The 14,031-nt window shown below is 41.8% G+C and overlaps 2 protein-coding genes across 6 annotated transcripts in view; both read left to right on the top strand.

The window, feature by feature from the left end:
* The window catches only part of LOC117875747 (complement decay-accelerating factor-like), a 15,138-nt gene extending 4,266 nt beyond the window's left edge, over positions 1–10,872 (top strand). Inside the window, exons 4-11 of one of the 3 annotated variants that reach the window (XM_034767093.1) lie at positions 418–517; positions 3,833–3,915; positions 4,609–4,803; positions 5,026–5,079; positions 5,762–5,914; positions 6,044–6,229; positions 6,554–6,717; positions 8,088–8,392. In XM_034767093.1, coding sequence (XP_034622984.1) covers positions 418–517; positions 3,833–3,915; positions 4,609–4,803; positions 5,026–5,079; positions 5,762–5,914; positions 6,044–6,229; positions 6,554–6,645 — 863 coding nt within the window. In that variant the 3' untranslated portion in view covers positions 6,646–6,717; positions 8,088–8,392. Of the gene's footprint in view, positions 1–417; positions 518–3,832; positions 3,916–4,608; positions 4,804–5,025; positions 5,080–5,761; positions 5,915–6,043; positions 6,230–6,553; positions 6,718–8,087; positions 8,393–10,140 lie in introns of those variants that run through there. The other 2 variants (XM_034767094.1, XM_034767095.1) reach the window with 2 other exon arrangements.
* The window catches only part of LOC117875745 (C4b-binding protein alpha chain-like), a 111,905-nt gene that overhangs the window by 36,201 nt on the left and 61,673 nt on the right, over positions 1–14,031 (top strand). The gene's annotated exons all lie outside the window — the stretch shown is intronic.

Here is a 14,031-nt window from a genome sequence, read left to right as displayed (position 1 = left end):
AAAAGACATCAGGGGGATTTTACCTTCGGGACACAAGTCAACCATTAACTGGGGTTTTGACAAAACTGTCCTTCCCACTCTCCACCCCTAGCTCCAGTGGGCATTTTATAACATCATTACCTCTTTTGGTCTGGACACCTGTGCAGGGTACAGCTTGCCAGGGGTGGAGCACCTTCAGTTGCCACTGGTATGGTTGAGCCCTGTGTGGGTCTTACTCGTGTGTTCAAAGCCACTGTCCGAGAGACGATACTGGACTAAAAGACCCTGTGATCTGGTTTGGTGTGACACTATATAAAGTGGTCTGAGTGGACATGCAGCTATAGTCTTCCTAAGTATGTTGTTGTCGTTGTTGTTAGCTCTTCTGTTTCCATCATGACAACACAAATTAATGCTAATCCTAGCCTTGGTCTCTATTAGGGAAATCATGTGGTCATCCAGGAGAACTACTCCATGGCAGAGCTGTTCATATAACAGAATTTCTATATGGTGCAAAAATAGACTTCCTCTGTGAAGATGGGTGAGTGTCAAGGTGCCTCTGGTAGTTAATTCACAGAACTTTGGTGTACAATTGCTGGCTAACTGCAAAATAATGAATGGTCTAACTTCAAAACCATACTTGGGGGTAGTGCTATCAACTGCAGTGATGGGGTGGGTTCTCATTTGGAAGTAGAGCTTTCAAACAGTTTGGTAGTATGGATTCTGACTCCACCCTCCCCTTTAATGAAAAAGTTGAAATGGGAAGAAGTCCCAGCTGTGTGTAGAGGAGGGAGAATAGGGGTTTGCTGTGGCGCCTTTACTTTTTGCACCCAGTATAGATCAGTGAACACCAGTTCCTGTCCAGATGAGTTATGTTGTGCCACAGAGTCTATAACAAGTCTAAAATCAGGCCCAGTATGTCCCAGTTCACATGCAGCTGGGCTTGAATTTAAATCTTTCCACATGGAATGCAAATGTTGTCAGGTGGAATTATCTGGTAGGTGGTGAGAGAGATTCTCAGTGGCCTGGCTTCTGGTGGGCAGAACACTTCCTGGCTGAAATATTTCTCGGATGCCTTAAATTTTGTAGCATTGGTCCTGGGTGTGATTCAGGCCTAAGTATAACTTCTATCACAAACTAAACTTGGCACAAATATTTTTAAGCTTTTACACACAATAGAAAGTAGGTCCAAATTATGGTAGGTGTCTAGACAAATAGGTGAGCATAAAATGAGTGTGTGTGTGTGTGTGTGTGTGTGTGTGTATATATAATATAATATAATTTTTTTTTTTTAAGGAAGTACTGCATAGAAGGTGTGGGGGTTCAAGTGTCTATTTGAAAAAACTACCCCAGTACAATTGGATTATCAGTTGCCTTTGCAGCTACAGAGCACTTGTATGAACCATGCTTTCCCTCAATCTGTAACTTGGTTCAGATTTTGCATGCATGGTTTTAATCAGGGTTTAGAGAACTGGAAAAGATCTTTAGTTGCGAAATGAAAAACAGCTCTGTACCAAAAACTGTTTTGTCTCTTTCCTATTAAAACCTTAACACCCCCTAACTCCAAACACACATGGTTAGGCCTGGTCTCTGCTTAATATAGGTTGATGTAGGTACGGCACTCGGGGTGTGAAAAATCCACACCCCTCAGCACCATAGCTATGCTGACATAACCCCTGGTGTAAATGCAGCTAGATCCATAGAAGAATGTGTCAGTCAACCTAGGACTGTCCCTCTGGGAGGTGGTGTTTCTACAGCGACAGAAAAAAATGTTGTCGGCTGCATGTACGCTGTAGTGTTCTGCAGGCATAGCTATGTTTGTATAGTCCCTGTAGTATAGATGTTGCCTTCCCTACCGTCTTTCCTCTAGCACTGCAGGATAAGGCTAGTATCAGGGGTAGCCGTGTTAGTCTGGATCTGTAAAAGGTGACAGAGTCCTGTGGCACCTTATAGACTAACGGAAGTATTGGAGCATAAGCTTTCGTGGGTGAATACCCACTTCGTTAGAAGGGAAGGCTATGTGGCCGCATACCCCATTAACTAATTTCTATGCAAGCATCTTTTAAAGGTGACACAATTTTGGAAATGGAATGCTGCTGACAGAGGAGAGGTAGCCAGGGCTGCACAGACGTTGAAGGCCTGGGGCAAAATCTGGAACTGAGGTTTCCCACTCTTCCAAAAATAACTTACTGCCCGGGTGGGGGATGAGCGGGGAGTGAGCCCACGGAAGTGGCTCCTGTCCTGTCAGGCTGGGACCAGCTCTGGGTGGTGAGACCTGGCACATGAGGTTGCAGCACTGCTCAGGTTTGGCCCTGTTGCCCCTCTGTCATTGCATTGCAACCTGGTGTGCTGAGCTTGCAACATCCCTCAGTTTGGGGGCCCTCTTAAAGGGGGGGCCTGGGGCAAACTGCCTCTGTTGCCTTCCCCTGTGGTGGCCTAGAGATGGTTGGGCTGAACCACTGACTTTCGGAGTGAAGCTTATGGTCAGAGTGGACAATATGTTTAATTCTTAACTGCCTTGTTATCCGGGGTAGTCATCAAAGGTGTAGAATGCCAGGTTGTTCCATTCAGAACAGTTCCACAGGATGGGACCACAACAGTAGTTGTCGGCTTGTAGCAAGCAAGTCTAAACCCTTTCACTTGTGAAAGGACTCTGAACAGTCTGACGGTATCTAACATTACTAGTCCTTTGGGGATTCATCACACTGAGTAACTGGGACTGGTTTAGGGACCCTTTCTGCCTTCTCTAGCAATGAAAAAGGAAGGATCGCTACAATATGCGAGTTAGAGGGGAGAGAATCCACCGTTTTGCTGTGCAGAGGATTAATGACTGTTCCCAAGTGTCTGATTCCGTATAGACCCGTTAAGCTTGCAGAGAGCGTGTTGTATCCACCTATTTGCTTGGTTAAATTGCCTTTTACTACTACTTGTGCCTTGGTCATGCTGGTACTTTCACAGCAAGAATGATCTTATTTAATGTTTGTCTCTTTTTGACCAAGTGGCTAGTCAAAGTTCAGATCCCTGGTGATGTTTCAGTTGGGAGTGGAAATTGCTGATGGAATCGGGTATTTTCTTTGTAGCCTTGCTTATTTGCAAGGAATGTAGAAAGTCCCGCTTCTCCAAATGCAGGAGAAACCAAAGGCAAAGGAATGGGTTTTTTTGTTTGTTTTTGTTTTTGTTTTTTTTAAGCTTACATGCCCACGCTTCTTTTCATCCAGCACCCTTGACCCACAGCATCTAAGTTTCTTTCAGGGTCACACCGTGCTTACAAGCTTCCTCTTGGCTTTGTTCAGGTTGTGTCAGTCACCCTGGTTCTGTTCTGCCTTGTGACCCCAGCACCCCAAAAAAACCCACCTCTCAACCAAAATCCTCCCACCCACACAGTGCAAAACTCCTGAGTGGGTTCACATTATTTCTGTTTTTAAGTGGGGCATTGTGATGGACTTCTGACAATTATATTAATGGAAGGTTTCAGAATGGTAGCCGTGTTAGTCTGTATCAGCAAAAAGAACGAGGAGTACTGGTGGCACCTTAGACTAACAAATTTATTGGGTTTTAACCCACAAAAGCTTATGCCCAAATAAGTTTTAGTCTCTAAGGTGCCACAAATACTCCTCGTTCTTTTTATTAATGGAAGGTTACATTGACACCCATCAATCTCAACGAGGTTTTAACCCAACCCATAGTAAGGCTTCATCCAGGTCATAAGTCACCACTTGTAAACTGAAAGAATCCATTTTCCAAATTGCCAGACAGTTACACAAGCAATCAAAGCACTAGGTCAGAAACTTGATACTCTTCTTTTTTTCTTTTTCTTTCTTTTGTGTGTGTGTGTGTGTGTGTGTGTTTTATTTAGGTACAAACTGATTGGGCGGACTTTCTTTCAATGTATGCTTAAGGGAGATGAAGTTGAATGGAGTCAACTTCCAACTTGCCAAGGTAAGACTAATCCAACCTTCACTATACGCCTAAATCTGAGGCTTCTTTGGAGTAGGACTTACTCTCTAAAATCTCTCACAGTCCATTTGCCTCTCTCCTGTTTTGGATACTTATGTGGAGGGGCTGTCGGCTATGCTGTTCCTATGAGAAATGTTTTAATTTTCCTACTGTGGAATACTTGAAAACCTTATCACTGTTCCCCAAGGTCATGAAATCCTCCTTTCCTATGAGTAATGTTTGGGAATGGGTGTGCTCTGGTGAGAGAGTTTGCCAGGGTCCTATGTCATGGGGACTAGTGCCAGTTTGCATGATAACATTTAGAAGAGGATGGAGTAAAGCTTGAAAGAAGGAAGACTTCTGAATCGGAGGGAGGAAACTCTCTCGAATTTGGTTAAAATACAATACTAACTACATTTCCAAATGGCTAAATATTTTTCTTCTTTTAGGGCTCTTAGATAAACTTTTTCTTAAGTAAATGTTTGCACTCTTAACTGAAACTTTTATTAATATTAATGAGACCAGGTTGGTGAGATCATCTCTTTAGGGCCAACTTCTGTTGGTGAAAGATAAGCTTTCAAGCTACATAGGGCTCTCAATATTACCTCACCCCTCTTGTCTCTCTCCTATCCTAAGACTAACACAGCTACAACAACACTCAAACATTCATATTCATGACCTTCTCTTTTCCTACAGTGATTACTTGTCCTTCCCCTCCTTACATTGCCAATGGGACATACGATGGCAGGGGTGTAGAAAATTTTGCTTATAACTCAACAGTAACTTACCGCTGTGACCCTGGGTTTCGGCTTATTGGAGCTGCCTCCATTCATTGTACAACAAAAGATAAAACAAGTGGAATCTGGAGTGGACCTGCTCCTGAATGCAAAGGTGAGTAATGTGTTTAGTGTCTTCCTCTGCTACTTTTTTGCACCAGGTAAAACTACTATTGATAGGCACAAAGTAACTTAAGTATAAGTTGCATGACCAACTTTTAAAGACATTAACAATGTTTCATCTTAATATGCACTGATATTTAGGAAACTGTCAGAGAGGGGCTGTTCATAAAAGAACGATGTGACACTGTTTTTTTTATCCCTCCTTTTGCTATAGACACAACTGCACATGTCGTATTAAAAGGAAATAAAACAAGTGATACTTTCTCAGGTGAGTTGGAAGAACTTGGGTTTGTTTAAAGATGTAGTTTCCACAATTTCACACTGTACACTACATTTTCATTCATTATTTCCATGGTCTAACTTGCATAATTTTTGAAAATGTTAGTGGTAACACTGCTGTGAAATTTTGGGAGTGAACTTAGTTATCTATCTGCCCTTTACTCCCAAGCACGTCTTACAGTGCAGGTAGTTTACTAAATGCATGGCTTTGTGAACATAAGATGATGGGTGAAGAATACAGGAGGGGTTTAACAGGTGCTGTCTGAGGTCAGTAATAAACTGATAAATGGGTTCAGAATAATATAAGGTCTGGAAGTGCACTGACTGAGGTTAGAACAGTTTTTAAGAGAAGGTATTTGCTTTGGAACAGATTCTTAACTAGTATAAATTGTCACAGCTTCACTGAAGCCTGTAGAGCTGATATCATACACATGCTGCAAAACTCTCTATAAATACACAGTAACATTCCCCCAATAGTTGAACACGAATAAACAAAAGTGTGATTGGTGGTAGTTGTTTAACTGCTAGAAAACTAATTTTGTTTTTTAGAAATCCTATAATGTACTTTGGTTAGATGTAATCTTCTTTGATGTATTTGATTTTTTTTTTTCCCCTATCAAAACTGGGCGGATGTTAAAAATACCAACTTTAGTCCATTTTATTCTATTCAGGTTCTAATAAGGCATCCAATAACACGGTACTTGAGAAACATAAGAAAAAGAGAATAAAAAGACCGTATTATATATCACAATTCCAAAACAAACATTTCACCATCACTTCCTCCCGTTCTTCCTCATTTCCCAGAGGTGACCTGAGGACACGAGGTGAGTTTTGTGCCTTATCTTGAAGGTCACCAAATCTGGGGTCTGGCAGACTAGAGGGAGGAAGTGAATTTTCATGCCTAGGCTTACAGCTAAAGCTTTCAGTTCTCACCTGTTTTTCTTTATTGTTAGGTAGTTGGATTACTCCACCACTGTTCAGATTTGCTGTACCACTGTACATTAATCAGAACTATTGTTCTGTCAGAACCAAGGAAAGATCTATTTGCCGCCAAAGTTACATGGGGATCTCTGGAGTATTACCCAGCACCACGTGCTTTCAAAACTTAAAATGGTCAGAAGTCCCAGGGTTCTGTGGAAGTGAGTCTTTTTCCTTTTCTGTTTCAATTGATCTACAAGACATTCTTGTGCAGTTAGTATAGTCTTCTGTTTAGCGGCTCGGTCAGAGTTCAGTCCTGGCTGCATTGATCTTAACATCTTGAAATATCTTTGTTTTAAATGTTTTGCTTTCAATTCACTGGATGTCTCCTTGCTCTATTATGAGAGGATAAATAGGAGAGCCCGATTGACCCTCTTGATACTGTATCCAAAAGCAAGAGAACTTTATACAATACACATCAAAACCTGTTTCTTTCTCCATGGACAATGAGGCAATGGCCTAATATTAATCTCCTTCTATACTAGCGAGATCTTTGCTATCCAGGAGAACAAGAGCATGGCAGAGCTGCTGCTATAACCGTTTTCCAATTCGGTGCAAGAGTGGCTTTCACCCGTGAAGAAGGGAGAGTATCAGGCTGTGGAGAATGACTTAGAGCTGCTGGCTGACTCTGGAAACTGAGCATCAAAGGGTAAGCTCAAACTTACTCCAGGTTCGTGCTACAAAACCAAATACTCATAGGCAGAACTTTAAAACTGAACTGGACCAAGGATGGGCTGTGATTCCCGGCCTTCCACACCTCAAACGAGAATCCAGCTCTGTCCCAGGTTTTAGTGCAGAGTTTCTGGATTTTGTGGCCACTGAAGTCTAGGCTGCTAAAATATTGGCTTGATGGGAGGATTTGTACTGCCTAGATCTCGAGTTGAAACAGATGATAGAGAATCTTGTTTATAAAAGGAAACAAGAAAGATACTAAAAGGGATTCCAAAACTTCTGGGGGCCAATCTTGAGTTGATGTAAACAGTCATAACTCCACTGAGATCAATAGAACAACGATGAAGGATTTTGCCTACTGCTCTAATGAGAGTTGTTTCTTGCTATGTAATGTTCCCCTGTCATGCTAGTACTGATTAGGTTGACAGTTACTTTTTATGGCCAGAAATGCAGACCAAATTTCTGGACTGTTGGACAAGTAATCAAGGAACCAGATAAACATGATCTTCTTCTTCTTTATTCAGGTACAAGTTAATTGGACCATTTCTTCCCAAATGAGTCTGGAAGCAAAAGTTGTGTGGAATAAGGTGCTTTCAGCTTGCCAATCTAATGGCTTTAAAACGAGCTCGTAATAGCTTTAAAACGAGCTCGTGCCCAGAGATGTTGGCTTTGGTATGGAGCTGAGGTTAGAAGTAGCATAGATTGTTTGTTTTTCAGGGAGTGAAAGACTAGTAACCCTTATCGGTAAAATTCCTCCTTCCCCTAACTCTGACTACATGCTTAAAATCTAAAGTTCCTTTGGAATGAAAAAAATCTTCTCTCTCTTTTCCCAGTGAGCTTTCTGTAAACTTCCAAAAACAAACAAACAAACTTTTGGACCCTTCCTGAGGAGGGAGGATCTGTAAAAATCCACAGCCTGGTGTCTGGTCTTGTACCAGTTGTGCTATTGGAAAAGTTCCAGCTTAGCTTTATGCTGCTGTAACGCTTAAGGAGCTTAGTGCTGTCCCCCGAGGATGCAGGTCAAGCAGCTGTGTTCACCTGTGACTCATGTAGTGGAGGTATGTGCTCTGAGGCAGCGTCTCAAGGTCTGTGCTGTCAGCCTGGAGTCTGAGGCAATGAGCAGTGCTTGGGAAAGGGTGAGGCAAAACTTGAGAAGAGTGTCTAATATCTGACGGCGGTAATACCTCAGATCTTTCTAAAATACAGTTAGTAATTACACTAGCAAATTACTAAATACCCTTCCCTCTTGGAATTTGGGACAAATAACAAAAAGCCTTTTAACTAATTAACTCTTAACTGAAACTTTTTTTGTTTAATATTAAATGTAATAATTCCTCTTTACTTTAGACTCCTGCTATCCCTAATGGAATAGATGGCAGAAATGTCGAAAGCTTTGCCTGTGCGTCCGCAGCAACATAGATGTGACCGTGCTTTGCCTTTCATTGAAGAGGCATCCATTTATTGTACAATAAAAAAACAAATGTACTCTGGCGTTGGCCTGCCCTGAATGCAAAGGCGACTAGCATTTAATATTTGCCTCTCGTTCTACTGTCATGCACCAGGAAAAGTATTAATTACTAGGCAAGGACCTAAAAGAACCAATTTCCTCACATTTATCTTAAACATCTCAATAAATATCTTTTTAAAACTGACTTGGTTGGAAGCTTAAGCTTTATAGAACAGCTGATCCACCATAAATAACTTCTTGGGAGCAATTCTGCCTCTCCTAGTGCCTGCATTTTTTTTTTCTTCCATACTTTAAAGTTCTAAGACACATCTCAGACCAGGACATGACTACACTATATAAACTGCTACAGTGGCATGGCTGAAGGGCTGCAGGTGCGCCACTTAGCGTAGACACTACTTATATCGACGAGAGAGGTTCTCCCATCCATGTAGGTAATCCACCTCTCCGAGGGGCAGTAGCTAGGTCAGCAGGAGAATTCTTCTGTCCGCCTACTATTAACCACACCAGGGGTTAGGTCAGCCCAGCTGCATGTCTCAGGTGTGAGAAATCCATGGCCCTGAGACATAGCTATGCTGATGTAAATCCCTAATGTAGGCCAGCCTCAGGACCATGCTTTCACCATACACTTGATATGTTTCTCCTTTGCAAAGCCTAACAATGGTTATGCCAATCTGGAAATACCAACCCCCCAACTTCCGGGGGAGGGGGGGGGGGAGTAAAATGTTCTTTAATCTTGCTCCATGCACAGGAGGGTGTTGAGACCTCTTGCTGATTTTTTTTTGTTTGTTTGTTTTTGCTGTTGTTGTTGTTGTTGTTGTTCACACCAGTATTTTCCACCAATGTTCTGGGTGATCTTTATTCATTCCCCAAGAGCAATTTGTTTTCTCTCTCTACACATCTGAAAGCAAATTCCCAGAGTAAACAAAACAAGTTAGGAGTGGCTTGAGTAGATTTTCAGGGAGGGCTTATTTTTTTTTAGCCCTGCTTAGAGAAGCAACATCATATGTTAGATCCTAGTCAAATAGAGCTCATGGGTTTGTAGACTTTAAGGGTCTAAACCCACTACTACTTGTGTAGTATAGTGGGCAAACCATGCACATCTAAACACATTCTTTGAGTGTCATCCAGATTATTTTATATGTGTAGTTGTCACCCTGTTATGAAGATTTGTTAGTATGAAGACATGGATGTGGCCCTGAATTATAAAACCCTGATTTGTCACATGGTCATCCTTCCCCGTGATAATACTAAAAGGCATGTTTTCTACCCTGTGAAATTTGTGTAAAGTACATTTTGTAACTGATGGAAATCAAAGTCAAAGGAAAAAGCACTGAGTTAATTTGGTGGTCCCCAAACTGTGTTGCCTGCATGACCCCATTTTCAGACTTGATTGCTCCAGCAATCCCAGACAGCATAGGGGATGCTATTTTGTAGAGCAAAATGGTATCCTCCGCACATGGGGTTGTGACTCAACTGCTGATGGCATGACCTCAAGTGGGGTCATGACCCATAGTTAGGAAACCGCTGAGTTAAGATATATGCTTAGCTCTTATAGATTATCTAGTGGACTGACTTCAACTAAATTTGGACACATGCCTAAATCATTACGTTTTAAATGGATCTCTTCTGGCATACCTCTTTTTCCTGGACCTTTCTTTCCTTTCCCTCTTTTCACTATTCCTTGAGTCAAAAAGCACCTAATGTCCTGTGGATTAATACATAAGGATAATCATTGTTTAACATTTTAAATTGCAGTAGCTCCTGAAGGCAACAACCAAGTTGGGTCCTTTTCTGCTAGGTGCTGTATAAACACTGGGTAAATGACAGTCCATGCCCTGAAAAGATGTATCTGACCCATTATTCACATACGTACAAACTTTTGATTTGTGAATGACAATACTCCAATGTTACCTATTTAATGCTTATTTGCAGTGCATGCTGCACCTCCACCTTGAAGTTGAAATGGGCTTAGTCTTCTTCTGGTAAATTGGACAGTACAGCTTGGTAGAGGGGAGCCTAGACACGTATGAGAGAGCCCTTAAGATCCCTGAAGATTGCAGAAGAACTATGCAAACAGATATTCTGATGCTCCCATGACATTTTTACAAAGGACTTGTCACATCCGAACACCTTTCTCTTCATGTCTGAAACATGAAAGAGCCCTGAAAAACCTGCCTGCCTTCAATGTTAGATAATCTCGGAGCAGCTCAGTTGCCTCATCCGTGCTGTACTCTTACTGCTAATTTCCAAATATAATATTTGGTATAAACTAAGGTATTACGTGCTGCTTCCATATGTATGGCTTGTTCCTGGGATCTGTTAACTGATATTCATGAGTTTTCTATTTGAGTTGACTTTAATTTCTTCTCTCTATATTGAGACTAGCCATTATCTTGGTAAGCAAATAAAAACATTTTTTAAGCTTTCAGTTTTTTTAATATTTCACTTTCTCAATCTCAAACCAATATTGCCTTAATTGTAGAAAGCCACTGTACGATACTTGAATTTCTGTGGGGTTGAAGTAGTTATTTGCCTATAATGCCATTGTCACGTTGTGCAGTCCATACGTTTTATAAAAATATAAGTGAATGTAATGTAACTGGGATATGCTTCATGCAAAAGGTCTCTTGTAAGGTATCATTACATAGCTCATAATCTACTGAGTGTGATCATCCTATTTGTAGAAATGTACCACTCTTGTATCTAAAACTAGAAATATAAAATATTACTCTGAGGGCCTATTGTAATTATGTAAAGTGTGGGCCATTAAGGATGGTTTGGAATCTTGATGACTCCCATTGTCTGCAGATGGCTGTATTTACCCGGGAGTCTTCCTGTATATGTGTGTGCTGGCAAGTGAGTAATGAAGTCTTGGAATCCATCTTTAACCTGGTGCTTTTCCCGGGGGGGGGGTAAGAGTGGAAACCCAGAGGGACAAAGGGTTCCAGCCTTATGCAAAAGACATCTAAAGGGGTGGAAGAGAACAAGTGGGGAGGAGCCATCATGAAGAATCCCCTAGCTATCACCTGAGCTGGAACAAGAGCTGTACCAGGGGAAAGAATTGTGCCCAGGCCTGGAAGGTGTCCAGTCTGAGAAAAAGCTTACTGAAGTATCTCTGAGGGTGAGATTATCTGTATTCAGTTTGATTAGACATAGATTTGCGCATTTTATTTTATTTTTCTTGGTGACTTATTTTGTTCTGTCTGTTACTACTTTGAACCACTTAAATCCTACTGTCTGTATTTAATAAAATCATTTTTTATTTAGTAATTTACTCAGAGTATGTATTAATACCTGAGGGAGCAAACAACTGTGCATATCTCTATCAGTGTTATAGAGGGCGAATAATTTCTGGGTTTTCCCTGCATAAGCTTTATGTAGTGTAAAACGGATTGATCTGGGTTTAGACCCCATTGGGAGTTGGGCATCTGAGTGCTAAAGACAAGCACACTACTGTGAGCTGTTTTCAGGTAAACTTGCAGCTTTGGGACAAGTGATTCAGACCCTGGGTCTGTGTTGGAGCAGACGGGAGTGTCCGGCTTAGCAAGACAGGGTGCTGGAGTCCTGAGCTGGCAGGGAAAACAGGAGCAGGGGTAGTCTTTGCACATTGGGTGGCAGCTCCCAAGGGGGTTTCTGTGATCCAACACGTCACAGCCATGGAAAGATTTAGTAAGAGCAAAACAAATGAAGGATCCTCAGGGGTGTGTGTGTGTGTGTGTGTGTGTGTGTGTGTGTGTAAATCTAGCCAATAGGGGAGGGATGTGCAGAGAAGTAGAATAGTTTCCGTTGTTACATGGGTTCTGGACTCCCCCTTCCAAGGTCTGTGGTTTTACAATCTGATCTGTGGAATTTCTTTGTCGTATATCTAAATGTGTTTCTGTGGTTCTTGTGACAGGGGAGAACCCACAAAGGTGACAAAGTACATTAAGCAAATACTGAGCTGTCTTCTCTAATGTCATCCTCAATTTAGGCTACAAGTAACAATAGTAGGATTAAAATCTGATAGAAGCGGTGTTATGGGAGAATGAAACTCAACATTACTGCAACCATTTTGTATCCAGCCACTGTTAGCTGAGAAGCAAATACCATATTGTTAGGACTCTGAGAGGCTAGGCCAAATAGCTGCATGGTTGCAATTTTGCTAATCCAAATGGGAGGATGGAACAGTTAATGGAGTATGAGACTGGAAGGGAGTGTGGGGATAGGCAACCTTGGCTTTGAGCACCCCTGACATAAGTTGAATTATGGCTAGAAATGCTTTGCTGATAAGGAGCAATTTGCTGAAGCTAGGGAAATTACTACGGTGACTAGTAGGAGTCACTAAGAGTTAGCAATAAAACTTTAAAAGAATACACTTTGGAGCAGTTCAGAGGAGCTTTTATTTGGGGAGAGACTGACATCTTCTCCCCAGCAGCTGGATGTAAGGAGCCCCCCCAGAAGCACAGCTGTTGATCACTTGAAACCATTTCTGACTTTGGGTAACTATGTTGGGGATGCTCTAAACCTATTGCTCTTGCATGCATGTGTGTGCTTGAGATTCAATAAAGAAGATGATTTGGGGGAAAGCACTCTTGTTTGTATCAATCATTTATCAGAGGGAGGTGCTGTCCCCCCATTGATTCCTGACTACACCTGGAGAAAACAGGTTAAGTTACCACAGTTTTGGGTTTGGAAAACCCTGGATAACAATGGGAGTGTTTTTTAAAGTTACGGTTCCTTTTAATTTCCTCAAGTCTTCTATTTTACAGTTAACTTTGGCTGGATTCTTAAGAGGCTGGCTAGCCTAAGCAAAGGTGCTTGTACAGGGAATTGAAGTATAAGAACACTGTTTGAGTACTCTTCTGTTCTAACCAGAGGTTGCCGAGGAAGATGATTCTGTAGTTATGCCTGCACGACCTCTCCAGGCAGTGGCTATTCTTGTGCAAAATGAGACCTTCACTGGGTAGGGCAAGACTAATGCAAGTAGGAAACACATTCCAGTCAGTCACTGGCCCAGGCCACCACGGACAAGAACAATAAGCCTGACTGCCTTCATGACAAAATACAAGGCTCCATTGATTTTTGTTTTCTTATGTCACTCATGCAATCTCACTCCAACTCCAGACACACTATTCTGCCTGTGCTTAAAATAAGGAAAAGAATGGGACAAGGGAAGTTCTAATTTCTCTAACTCCCAAAAGACAAATTGCAAAATTGAATGGGGGCCGTGTAGACCATTCCTCTAGATTGTTTTGAGGGGTGCTCAGTTGAATCAGTTATAGGCTTACTTTCAATAGGTGTAAAAAGACAAACTTTGACAGTTTATAGCTTAACAGTGGGAACAAATAAGTGCTCCACTACAGTCATAAGTGGAGGTCAATAATAGCTCACTAAGTCCACAACTATGCTTGGTATGACCCTGACTTCTATTGTCAAGCTTGCTTTCCTTGTGAGAACACGAGTTCCTGAGGTAAATTCCAGCCCTAATTTCTATGATGCTGTAATGCGTTAGTGAAGCTAGGCTGTGTCGCAGGAATGTCCAACTCATTCTGTGGATAGCGCTTAATTCCACTTTTAAATAGGGTCCAGAGGCCAGGTTTTATATTCAGGACTCCATACTTGCCACAACAGAAAGCTCAGCACTGAGTAATACACCAGGTGTGTGCACAGCTTTCCCTAGGGCCCTTGTCATGGGGTGGAAGGTAGAGAAAAGAGCCTGGTTAGGGGATAGGATGTACATATCTGCTTTGGTGCTGCAGTAAGAGGAAGGAGACTGGGCCAGAGGGCAGCAGAGGCCAGAATTAAAACTGACCAAGTACCTTGGGGGAGATAATGTGCAGATCA

Source organism: Trachemys scripta, chromosome 4, assembly GCF_013100865.1.
Source record: "Trachemys scripta elegans isolate TJP31775 chromosome 4, CAS_Tse_1.0, whole genome shotgun sequence".
Taxonomy (NCBI): domain Eukaryota; kingdom Metazoa; phylum Chordata; order Testudines; family Emydidae; genus Trachemys; species Trachemys scripta.
The sequence above is the reverse complement of the archived record's forward strand: the minus strand, read 5'-3'. Positions and strand labels throughout refer to the sequence as shown.